We start from the raw sequence: 12749 nt of genomic DNA on the forward strand, positions 1-12749 counted from the left end.
CAAAAACAAAAATGGAAATTTTTATCATGTGTGGCTCTCTTCAGTCTCAGGTGATGTCAGGAGCCCATATCTCTCCAGCAGGCTGGGTTGGGTTGAACTTTCACTGGCTCTGAGTGCCTGTCTGCCCAATGCAATGACCATTCGTGTAGAAAGTGATTTCATGTCAGAGCTAATGTGTAGGAATGGTAACCATTCCTTGCTTTCACAGGTGTTATATGCCTGTTTCTCAAGCTGTGGCAAAAGAGAGAAGAAATGCAGTACAGGGCTCTGTGGCCAATTCCAAAAGCTCATTGATGTAAGAAGCTTTATGTATCAGTTCTGGCAGGTCTTCTTCAACACTAGGTGTTATGCATATAGTTGGGGGTGCTGCCCCTTTAAGAGAGCTGTCCACTGTAGAACCGGATGTGAAGATGTGAGAATCGTCAATAAAGTGTTCCTTTCATATTAACCATTTGGCTACCTTGTGTATAATCCCTGGTTCTGAAGGAAATATCAACATAACACAATGGTTCTGACGCTTGCTGAAAGGTCAGTAAGTACCCTGGGCACACATTTCTGCCATATTCAGGAGCAACATATGTCTTCGGGCACCTCTGATTTAATGTCTAAGAGATTGGTATTTAGAAGTCTATCAATAACGTAAAGAGTTAATGTGGGAAAAGGCATTGGATGATCAATTTGAATGGTGAAACACTCAATGGGCTGGATGGCGTATTCCTGCTCCTATGTTCCCATATCTTCTGAAAATAGAATGCCTGGAGACCTGTCATGAAGTTCTAACTTCACTCACTTTGCAAGAGCAAAGGAGATTATTGAACCTTATAATGCACTGCACCCAGTTCCTCGTAATCACACTATGATCTCAACCATCTCTGTACGCCTATATGTTTGCTAGGGCGAACTTCTCCTCCAGATAAAGAACCTCCTTCCTCCCCATCACTGCCTCAAGGCAGACCTCCAGGTCTTCATTTGCAAAGTGAGGGGCAGTCCTGCAACAGGTCTCAGTTTTTCCTGGTTCATGAACAAAATAAGTAAATGAGAGCCAATGCATTTTATTTAAGTCAGGACTGTACATTTTCAGTTCTGACTCTATTTGTGGCCTCAAGGCTGCTAATTGGCCAACCAGTCTCCCCACCAGATAATTTGCAGGTTGCTACATGAAAATTGAGGCCTGTCAGTGCTTTTCGCCAGTGGCAGGATCAGAGACTGGAAAGAATCTCAATGTTCAATTCCTGACCCAGAAGGAAAATCAAGTGTTGTAATCTGCTTCTGTCTGGAAATAAGGGGCAGAATTTGTTGGGCCAAAAGCGGGTCCTTAACCCAAATTTGTCAAGAACAATCATCCAATTGAACAATTACTGGGTAGAGGAGTGCCACAATAGGAGTCCAGTTTTCACACTGTAGTAGGTTAGCTTTAATAATTCCAATTTAATTCAGATCAATATTTTATTATCTATAACACAACAGAGATTAGAAAATAGAACAAATAGCACATTACGTAGTAAGTTATATCATCTTTCCTTTTCATTCTTCGAGCACCTATTCAAATGGTCATAACTAAAGAAGTGGCTAGCTTTCATAGTTTAAAAAGTCCTTTAACATCCTTAGACAGGAGGGAAAAGGGAGCATAGCCTTATACAATAGCATCAAAATATTCACCAGCTTTTTAAAATTATGATATCCCCACACACTAGGACCTATTGTGACATGGGTTGCTTTCAGCACAACCAACCTACTATCACCAATCATGGCCCCCATTATGACCTTTCTTGCTTCTCTTCCCTGGCTTTCTATCAAGAACCCCTTTGTCTGCCTAATATTTTTTTCTCTGTCGCTCTGGGCTTCTCTACCTATCCTTCACCAATCCCACCACCCCCCAACCTCCATCTACCACATCAGCATAAATACCACCTTTTCCCAGCTGCCTCTAGATCTGAAGAAGAGTCACTGGACTCAAAACATTAACTCTGCTTTCTTTTCACAGATGCTGTCAGACCTGCTGAGTTTCTTCAGCAGTTTATTTTTGTGTGTTTCAGAACCTTTTCCTTTCCCTTCTATAATTAGATAAATTATAGTGTGAAACCAGTTTTCAATTTCTGATATTGGAAAAATGGCCAATAATAATCAAGATTTATGAGACACTTTCTGAAATCTGTAAAATGGACCGGTGCAATCAACTGCAAAGGTCTCCACATCTACCTTAACAGTTTGCTGCAAAATCTTTAGTATGTTGATAAATCACTGTAGAAATAGAATTCTAATTTGTGAATCTTTCCTCATAATGTAACCTTTGGGTTCCAGTAAATCTGTGCTAACCATCCTCAAAGGCCAGTATGCTCTTCCCAACATATGGTGCCCTGAACTGCTCATAGTACTTTAGATGTGGTCTGCCTAGGAGACTGTATAGCTGTGAATGACTTCTCCTTCTAGTTTTTCTAATCCCCTATATTTCTGTATTCGATTAGTCTTTTTGATTATTTGCCCCTGACATATTAAAGATTTACGTACTCCTATGGACTTCCACTGTTTCTAACCTTCCACACTAGAAAGTACAGTACTGTCACTTGTTTTGGCCCAAAGAGAATGACTTCATATTTACCTTCATTGAAATCCAGTTTTCCCCTTTCAGTTAATATATTAACAGCTTTGTACTTCTTTGTTTTCAACTCCCCTCTCTACAAAGCCATCTATCTTTGTGTCAAAGTCAGAAGTCACAAGACACCAGGTTATAGTTCAACAGGTTTATTTGAAATCACACAAGCTTTTGGAGTGCAATATCTATGAATCATCAACAAACCTGCAGTAACAGAGCTTTGTAAATATTCAATGTGAATTTATTTTGCTGTTTAACTGTTGTCTTATGAGACAACATGCTACAGCAGCTCATTTTGAATTTTAACTGCAGATATTTGCCTTCTTGCATATCTTTGCGCTGCTTAACCTAACAGATGCTTTCCTTTACCTGGATTTTAGCCAGAAACACCTGGCTCTGGATCCAATTACTCACTTCAGACCCATCAGACATGAATCTAAGTCCATCACTCACAGTTATTCAAACATCTTATCCCTGACATGCTCAAACTCTGCTAACTGGTTGCTTTAGTACTGGTAGGTCCTAATGTCCTATTCTTCCTTACGTTCCCTTCCTTACTTGGCTAGCTGATCATGGGTCTTAGGTTACTATCACTACAAAATGCATTAGAAAAACAATAACCATAAGTCAATACCCAGCTGTCAATGGTTGCCACTTTGTAATGCTCTTTGGGCTTTAAGTTCTAAAGACTGTGATTCATTTTTTTCCAGTGCAAGCAATGAAGAGGAGACTGAAGAAATTTGTATTACCTATTATGACCTTGGTAGAAGATCTGACTACATATATCCCTTGCTTATAGTTCCTAGTCTGAATCCTTGGTGCCTCCTGAGTTCTTCCCAAAGTTTTATAAAGCAAACCTGTTTTGGGTCCCATTATTTTGTATCTTTAGAGGACTGTGGCAAAGCTGATCTGATCACCTTCTGAATGCTTTTCTTTTTTCTTCTTCCATCATAGGATTCTCACATATGCGGAATCTCAAGTCTCAGGGTATCATATGCACAAAGCTTCTGCACACTCGCCTCTTGTGTCATGGTTCAATCTCTTAACTCTTGCAACTTTTACCTAAAGTAATCAGTATAACATGTCTGTAGACATGAAGATCCTAAGTAGCTTTAATCCTTACATGGACATTAATTTTCTTTACAACTTAACATCAACATTATTCCTACTGTTAGCTATATTAACACTTGCATTTAACACTCCAAAGTATCTTGACGTATGTTGTAATATCAAAGGTACTATTAAAATGCAAGTTGCTGTTACACATTGATCTGCCTATATTTCCTTTGCAGCTGTCTCACTGGGTATGTTAATAACAGCCTCTCCGTATTCTACTTGAAGGATTTTGATAATAATATTATTCCTTCGGATTATGGATCAGGGTTATTAGGATTTTCAGTAACCCACTGCAGGTAAGATATTAATCCTGCTGTTGACATCCACACATGAGGTTTTCTAGCAGGAGTGTCTCGATAATAAAAAAAATTGATATTTTAACGTACTTCCCCTCTCCTTAATCCAGGACCTTGAAGCTAATTGAAGCATATTTGTCATCCTAATTCAACACAGACTAGGAGGAGAATTTGGGACATTCCAGGTCTGTAAGGTTCACTTCCACAATTGGCAGGGACTTTACAACTGAGTCATTAGTGAAAAGCTCATTTCTTATTTCCAAATTCGTGAGTATCCTAACATTGTCAAACCCTTTAATCCAGTACCTGATTCACTTTATCTGATACAAAAGGTAAAATCTTATGCTGCTCCCAGGAATGGGACAGGAGGTGAAAAATTAGTTTCCTAACAGTAGGATGAAACCACAGAATTAACTTGGCAGTGGATTGCGGGTAACCATTGGGAACCTATTTTTAATGCAAAAATATTCATTAAAACACAACCTTGCCAAAATTAAGTGTACCTTTGTCATTAAGTAATCAGCAAATAAGGAACATGTGCATTCAAATTCAACCTTTTTAACTATATGATGGTATTCTTGATGGAACTGGAGTGAGCAGGAGCTGCTTTGTTCAACTACTGGGGATCAGACAATGATTGAAAACAGGCAGTGGCAGTCAGAGGTGAATGGCACATAGCTGACTAAAGGAAGTAGGGAAGGAGAACAGAACTGGCAGTTATAGGTAAGCAAGGCATGGCTGACCAAGAGGGAGGTAAGGAGAGACACAGCCAGCAATCACAGGAAAACAGACATAGCTGACTAAATGAGGGAGGGACAGGAACAGCAATGAAAAGAGAATGTAACATGGCTGACTGAGGGTGTCAAAGGTGAACAGAACATGGCTGATCAAGTGAGGGAGATTCAGATACCAGTCAAAGGGGTACTGACTGTTGCTGACCAAGGAAAGGCAGTGTCAGTCAAGGGAACAGGGCATGACTGGGAAAGGAGGGAGGTGGCAGCTTTGCAAAGTCTTGCAGGGATCGGGGGAGATGCTCGACTATATAAGGAAGGTCACTGTAGAAAGACACTAGGTCAAGCATAATTGTGGGGAAATCAGTGGTTATACAGGGAAGGTCAGTGGTGAAGTCCTGAGAGTTAAGAATGACACAGGCTGGGTTGAGGATAATGGATAGTAGCAGAGAAGTAATAGGGGCTTCTTCCATTGTACCAGCAAGGGAGCAAGAGGGATTTCTGACTGATGAGGTGAGAGGGTAGTTTGATGGTCAACAACAGGTAGTCTGAGGTGATGGGGCATGGTCAAAGATTACTGACAGCAGAGTAAGGTTAATTGAATGGGGCTGAAGGTGATGTAAGGAATATCAAAAGTGATTGAGGGAGGTTTACAGTTTAAGGGTCATAGTACAAGTGTCCATGACATGGATGCATTCATAAGAACAAGTTCTCTTTGGTGAACTTTGTGTGTGAAGTTGATCACAGGTGGAGTTAATGGTCAGTGCTAAGTATAGGGCTCCTGGGTGGTCAAGTATTCAGGACGTTTTGGGATTCAAAGACTACACTGACCAGATCTTTGTTTGAGTTTTAAACACAGTTCTCCTCAGACAGAGAAGATGGGTCAAGTGCACCCAATTCTTCTGCTAACTCTTGTGCAGCTGCAGAGGAATCAGCAACACAGGGCCAGGTCATGCAATGCCTTCAACTCCAACAAGGGACCCCAACAAATTGCAGCTTAAGATGCTGGCAACCAGCGCTAGGGTGACATTAATCAGTTGCTCCTAATTGAATATACCACAACTACCCTCTATCATAGGTGACTAAAATTTCACAGGCTTCCATCACTCACCTGTATTTTTCAGGATGATTTAGGCCCGCATGGATTGGAAGGCAATTCAATGCCTGTAGCTAAAAAGATCACCACGACCTTGAATTTCTACGCTGCCAGATCTTTTCAGGGCTCAATGATGGACATTTGTGGCATCTCACGTCAAACTCTCAAATACATTAGAGAAGTCACTAATCCCCTGCATGTCCCATGTACAAGGTTCAATGCATTTGGGAGATTCAGCACAAACCTTGAGAGTCAGATAGCCAGGGCTATAGGTTTCACTGCCATCAACAGATTCCAGAGACACAACTAATTGTACGTGTTGGTCTGGGAGATTCCTGGGAATAGTGAACAGCATTCATAATCTGAAAGTGTTGTAATGTGCAGCTGGTCTATGATCACTGTAAATAATTCTTACAGATGTGTGATTGCTTCCCAGGGAATTCTCATGACTCTTAAACCCTCAGTCATGCTCAGGAGTGAAATCACATATGACTTGAGTGACACAAACCTTAAATGCTGGCAATGCTTTGGTAAGAACTCTGGGTGATATTTTCCCTTCTTTGAGGTAGGTCAAATGAATGAATGTGAGGTAAATAATTTAATTGGGCAACAGCCCAAGAATTGGATTTTCAACATCAAGAAAAGCTTACCAGATTAAGACCTCAAGCCTTAGGTGGTGAGTTCAGAATATTACTGTCAGGGAAGGTAGATTATTACCATGCATTTCCTTGCCATTAATCACCCAAGTCACTATTTCCTCTCTGCAATTGAAAAACATGATGACGCAAAATTCCAACCAGTAAACAATACAAGTCCCTGGCAACCTGTCTCATCAGTGTCTGTTGCAGCTCATGGGATGGCCAACTGTCAAGCTTTGCTTTACTTGAAATTGCTCCTTCTGCACAAGGTGCCTCCATGGTTAATGAGCACTCTTTCTGTATCAACATCCACACACCCAGTATTGACAAAGCACCAGCCTCACAACATCATGCTCTCTCTCGGCCCAACTTAGCCATGACTTCAGGGCTCCAAGCTTGCAATTCTGAGGTTAGGGACAGCGGGACATGCATGCTTGTGATACACTGGTTTGTGCTGAGGGACAGAGACATCTTTTGTATTTATGCAGAATTTTAAGCATTGAAACAGAATCTGTGTCATAGCCTGCTTTCTAGCACACAAGGTTTCAGTGCTGCTTTAGAGTCTATCTTACTTGGAGGCAGACACTGTGACTTTGCCTGCTTTTAAGCATACAATGCCTTTAGTACCAAGTTAAAGACTGGCAGCTTGTTATAGCCTGCTTTTCTAGCACAGTGATGAGGCAGGCAGCTCGTGTCAATGGAGAGCGCTGAAAAGTAAATGTTTCATCAGAGAAGATGTGGACATGTTACTCTATGGCATGGAGCTACATCAACATCAGAACTACAGAAAGCAATTCATGATGGTGTACTGTCAGAAGTCAATTCCCAATGGAACATACACACTTTGGTTGGCCACAATGCATTTGGTGGGGTTACAAACTTCTCATCTCCTTATCAAAGCATAACAATGATCTCCTTGGGAAGCCTCCATGCTGCACTGTGTGAAGGAAAAATAGTCAGCTTGATTTTAAAGATATGAGGGCTTTGGCATCCCTTCAACATCACAGGTGATTTCTAGTGATGTTCCCTACAGATTATCTGCTGAATAAGCCAAATCCTGCTGCCATGCCTACCCTATTTGTGGCCTTGCTCCTAATAATAAAGAGCCAGATGAGGGGCAGATCTCCAACATATTTGCTCCTCAATTTCCCACTGACTATTGGGGGCCTATAGTACAATCCCATCAAGATGATCACCACTTTTTAGTTCTCAGTTCTACCCATATAGCTTCATTGGATGATCTCCCAGGAATATCCTGTGTTCCCTTTCTAACCTTCCTATAGCAGCTATACCCTGCCAGTTCTGTCCCTCCCTCAGCCATGTTTATGTACTAGCTATGATACCGCAGTCCTGTGTTCCCATCCATGCCTTACCTGTCAGGCCTCTTGCATTAAAATAAATGCAATTTAATTCATCAGTCTTACCTTATTCTCTGCCATGTTCTTGCCTGCCTTGTCAATTTCACTTGCTTCCCCTAATTACTGTACCAGCCTCAACCTTCTGTTTGTCTCATTACTGCTTAGGGTTGCCCACCTCCCCCCATACTTCTGAGTAACACTAGTAAATTTCCCCACTAGGACATTGGTCCCCCTCCATTTCAGTTCATGCCATCCCTCTCCTACAGGTCACTTCTGCCCCAGAAGAGATCCCAGTGATCCAAAAATGTGAATCCCTGCTACCTGCACCAACTCCTCAGCCACACACTAATCTGACCTGTGCTCCTATTCCTACTCTCACTAGCACATGGCACCGGGAGTAATCCAGAGATTACTATACTTGAGGTCCTGCTTTTTAACTTCCTGCCTAATTTCCTGTATTCTGTCTGCAGAACCTCATCCCTTTCTCTATCTATGTCGTTATACCAATATGCACAGGGACTTTCAGCTATTCACGCTCTCCTTTGAGAATTTGCCCCGACTGCTCCAAGACGTCCTTGAACCTGGCACCAGGCAGGCAACGCATCATTCTGATGTCTCGCTCACGGCCGCAGAAACACCTGCTTGTGTCCCTGACTAGACAGTCCCCTATCACAATTGATCGCTTGGACCTTGACATACTCCTCTAAACAGTAGAACCAGTCAAAGACTTGACTGTCAATGCTATTTTTCTCTGAGTGGCCATCCCCCTTGGCAACAGTATCCAATACTTGTTTGAGAAGGGTTAGCCACAGGAGACTCATGCACCACCTGCCTACTTCACCTGATTTCCTGACAGTCTCCTATCTACCTGACTGGATTTGCAGTGTGACCACCTCCCTGAAGGTACTATCTATCACATTCTCTGGATCCTGTATATACCTCAGTGCCTCCAACTGCTGCTCCAACCAATCCATGCGGTCTGATAAGAAGCCACAGCCAAACACACTTCCCGCAGACATAGTCACCAGGTACAATCAACTGTTCCCTGATCTAACCTACTATCCTTTCAGCCCCATTAATTTCTCCAGTGTAGTGTCCTTCCTAATGCTAATTTCCTACAACTCCTCATTCTCCTTAACCACTCAGACCCCTAGATCTGGGAGATTTCTGGTATTTTCATCAGTGAAACAAAGTAAAAGACATAAAGTAATCATTTAGCTTTCCTGCTATTTCCCTGTTTCCCACTATGAATTCTCCTGACTCCGCATGTAATGGACTTGCATTCATTTTAGCCGTACATTACCCAGCAGGGTAATGAAATGCCTGCGGAACAACAAACCAGCTCGCCTAGCCAACCAACCTGAACACCCATAACCCGAGCTACAAATCTACTCCAAAACCTTAGAATTTCCTTTTTACCTACCTATAGAAACTTTTACAGACCAGTTTTGTTTTTGACAGATTACATTGGTATTCTATTCTCTTTGCTTACCAATTTCTTGGTCCTCCATTGTCATACAAACTCAGAATTAATAATCCTCTGAATTACTGTTATTTCTGGGAAATTTTTATGCCTTTCATTTTCATCTTAGATGATCTTGAACTTCTTTCATAATTGACTGATCTTTTTTGAGTTTTGCACCCTGAAAGAATATATAGTTGCTGTCAGTCATGTATTAGTTCTTTAATGTATTTTCCCCATCAACCTTCAGCCAATTTGTGCCTCATGCCTTCATAATTTCCCTTATTCAAATTTAACACCCTTCCTTCAGAATGAATATATCTCACTTCTAAACATAATGTAAAATTCTATCACAACAACAACAAAAACAAAGTTGCTGGAAAAGCTCAGCAGGTCTGGCAGCACCTGTGAAGAAAAAAACAGAGTTAATGTTTCAGATCTGGTGACCCTTCCTCAGAACTCAGTTCACTCAGTCACCTGACCTGAATCATTAACTCTGTTTTTGTTCCTGATTAATTCGACCATATTGTCACTCATCCCTAAAGGTTCTTTTTCAACAAGATTGTTAATTATTATTTATCATTACATAATACTAGATCTAAAATGGCATGTTGAGTAACCTAGTTGGCTGTTCAACATACTGCTATAGAAAATCATCCCTAACACATTTCAGTAACTTGTCTTCCACAGCTTTAGTGCTCAATTGGTTTATCCAGTCCATATGCATATTAAAGTCATCCATGATGACTGTACTTCCCATGCTACATGCCCTCTCATCTCCTGATTAATACCATTCTGCATATATCACTTCTATTTGGTGACCTATAAATAATTCCAACCAATATCTGCTGCCCCTTGCTGTTTCTTAGTTCGACTCAAACAAATTCTACATACCGTTCTTCTGATCTGAGATCCTCCTGTACCAATGTACTGATCACATCTCATATTATCCGTGTGATTTCACTTCCTTTTCCCTTTGTTTGTCCTTCCTAAATGTTGAATATCTTTCAATATTCAGTTTCCAGTTTTGGTTGCCATGCAGCCATGTTTCTGTAATGGAAATTAGATCATCCTCATGTATCTCTATTTATGCTTTTAAGTAGTCTACCTTGTTGGAAATTCTGTTTTCATCAGTAGAGTGCCCTTAACTTTGTCTTTTTGACATCATTTTACTTTTGGAACAAACTGGACACATGCTTTGTTTCTCCTGTCTTCTAGTCTCTTTAATATCTTTTCAACTTCTTGTCACTTACTTTACTTCCTTCCAATTTGATGTACCCCTCAGGTTTCTATTTCCTGACAAGCTGGTTTAAACCCACCCCAACAGCATTGGCATATCTTCCTACAAAGATATCCATGCCGGTCCTATTGAGACCTAACCTGGCCAGCTTGTAAGAGTCCTACCTGCTCCAAAACTAGTCCGTCCCATCTACACATGTTCTCCGTCCATGTATTCAAATGACCACCCCTCCTAATCTTATACTCCCCAATATATGGGAGTAATCCTAAGATTCCTGCTTTTGAGGTCCTGCTTTTTAATTTCTTTCCTAACTCCCTGAAATCTGCTTCCAGGACCTCATCCCTCTTCTTACCTATGTCATAGAGAGCCATGAATCTGGCTGATCCCTGCCCCAGATAATTCCTGCAGCCACTCTGTGACATCCTTGACCCTGGTACCAGGAAGGTAACACACCATCCTGGAGTCATGTTTACCGCCACAGAAATGCCTGCCTATCCTATGACTATTCAATCCAACAATGCAATTCTCTATAACTATTGTTCTTCCACTTTTCTTCCTCTTCCTGTTTATAGCTGAGTTGCTTGTGGTGCCAATGACCTCACTCTAGTTGCACTTTCCTGAAGAACCATCACCCTCACCAAAATGGAATACCAATTAGTAAGCACAATAGACTCCTGCAATATCTGTCTGGTTTTCTTACACTGCCAGGTAGTTATCCATTCCTGATTTGCCTATACACTTCTAATTCATGGTGTGACCATCTCCCTATACGTGCTATCCACATAGTCCTCTGACTGCAACCACTCCTAAAATTCCAAAACTTGGAGCTCATGCTTGTGCTGTCAGTGACTCTTCTTGCAGATTCTTGTCTACAACACATGGCATCTCCATGACTTCACATGTAATGCAGGATGTATACTCCATTTGGCCATTCTGACCTGTCATTTCACAACTCTATATAGTATTTGTTCTCTTTGGAATAAGTGTGGATTTACTATGAAAATCCAACGAGCTATTTCTCAGAAAGAGATAGGAGAAAAAAAATGTGTAGACTTAAACTAAATCCCCAACTTTCACTTTAAAGATTGGAAATTCTGATCAAACCTATTCACCAATTAGCTGCTTTCCCTACACTCATGACATTATGCCTTCATACAGGTAAGCCTTACAATTCATAACTTATTTCCTTTCCTTCTCATAACTCACTCTGGAGACTTTATTTCTTCAAGTAAACCTTCTTTGGTTTAACCAACTCTATCCTGAATTTCCACGTTGACCCAAAGTCCCAGTTACACTGTCTTAGTCCCACTCTTGTGAAGTCTCCCTCATTCTGACCATGCAAGTTACTCTGATTAATTGTCCACCAGAGACATGGCCAGATGTGGCAGGACTGTATAAGGTTTTATGTAAGGTATGATTCTCTGACTATGATTGTCAGGCTGTTGCTTTACTAGTCTGTGGGATACCTTCAATTTTTCACAAGCTTGTTGGCATTAGTATGGAGGACTTTGCAGGATTGACAGGGCTAGTTTCATCGGTTCTGGTGCCATTTTGGCCAACATGGGCTTTTACAACAATAGTCACTTTTAATTCCATAATTTCCATTGAATTCAAATTTCATCATCTTCTATGGTGGATATTGAATCTATTTTCCCAGATCATTAGCCTGTAATTCTGGTTTCTTCATCAAGTGACATTACTGCTATGCCATGTGAGTTAATTCGTTTCATTTGTTTCATCCCCAGGTATCGTGACTACAGAAATGAATACAACTATGAGCATACTGGTCAATTCTGGCAAATTTTTGCTGCTCGTTTGGCCTTCCTGCTCTTATTTGAGGTAAATTGTAGTAGGCCGTAAGATTCCTCACCACATTTAGCATTTCTGGAACCTAAAGAGAAAGTAATTCTGTTTACTGACCTGTAGTTTAGGGGCAGAATCAATTTCTACCATGTCCACAGAACAGTATTTCCTTCCTTCACAGCGGTGGTAAAGTCATTAGGAGATGTAATACAGCTCCAAACCAGCCTTTCATGGCAAATAAGGACCCTGTGAACAAAATGCAGAAGATGTGGGTGGATGAGAGATAGTAGGAACTGCAGATGCTGGAAAATCTGAGATGACAAGGTGTAGAGCTGGATGAACACAGCAGGCCAAGCAGCATCATAGGAGCAGGAAGGCTGACGTTTCGGGCTGATGAAGGGTCTAGGCCCGAAACG

General features: G+C 41.2%; 1 protein-coding gene across 1 annotated transcript in view; it reads left to right on the plus strand.

Annotated features, from left to right (window-relative positions):
• Window positions 1-12749, plus strand: part of LOC125485268 (anoctamin-9-like) — a 191555-nt gene that overhangs the window by 171501 nt on the left and 7305 nt on the right. Inside the window, exons 19-20 of the mRNA XM_048607302.1 lie at window positions 3886-4005; window positions 12276-12369. Of these exons, the coding sequence (XP_048463259.1) occupies window positions 3886-4005; window positions 12276-12369 (214 nt within the window). The remainder of the gene's footprint in view (window positions 1-3885; window positions 4006-12275; window positions 12370-12749) is intronic.

This window comes from Rhincodon typus, chromosome 17 (assembly GCF_021869965.1).
Source record: "Rhincodon typus isolate 14 chromosome 17, sRhiTyp1.1, whole genome shotgun sequence".
Taxonomy (NCBI): domain Eukaryota; kingdom Metazoa; phylum Chordata; class Chondrichthyes; order Orectolobiformes; family Rhincodontidae; genus Rhincodon; species Rhincodon typus.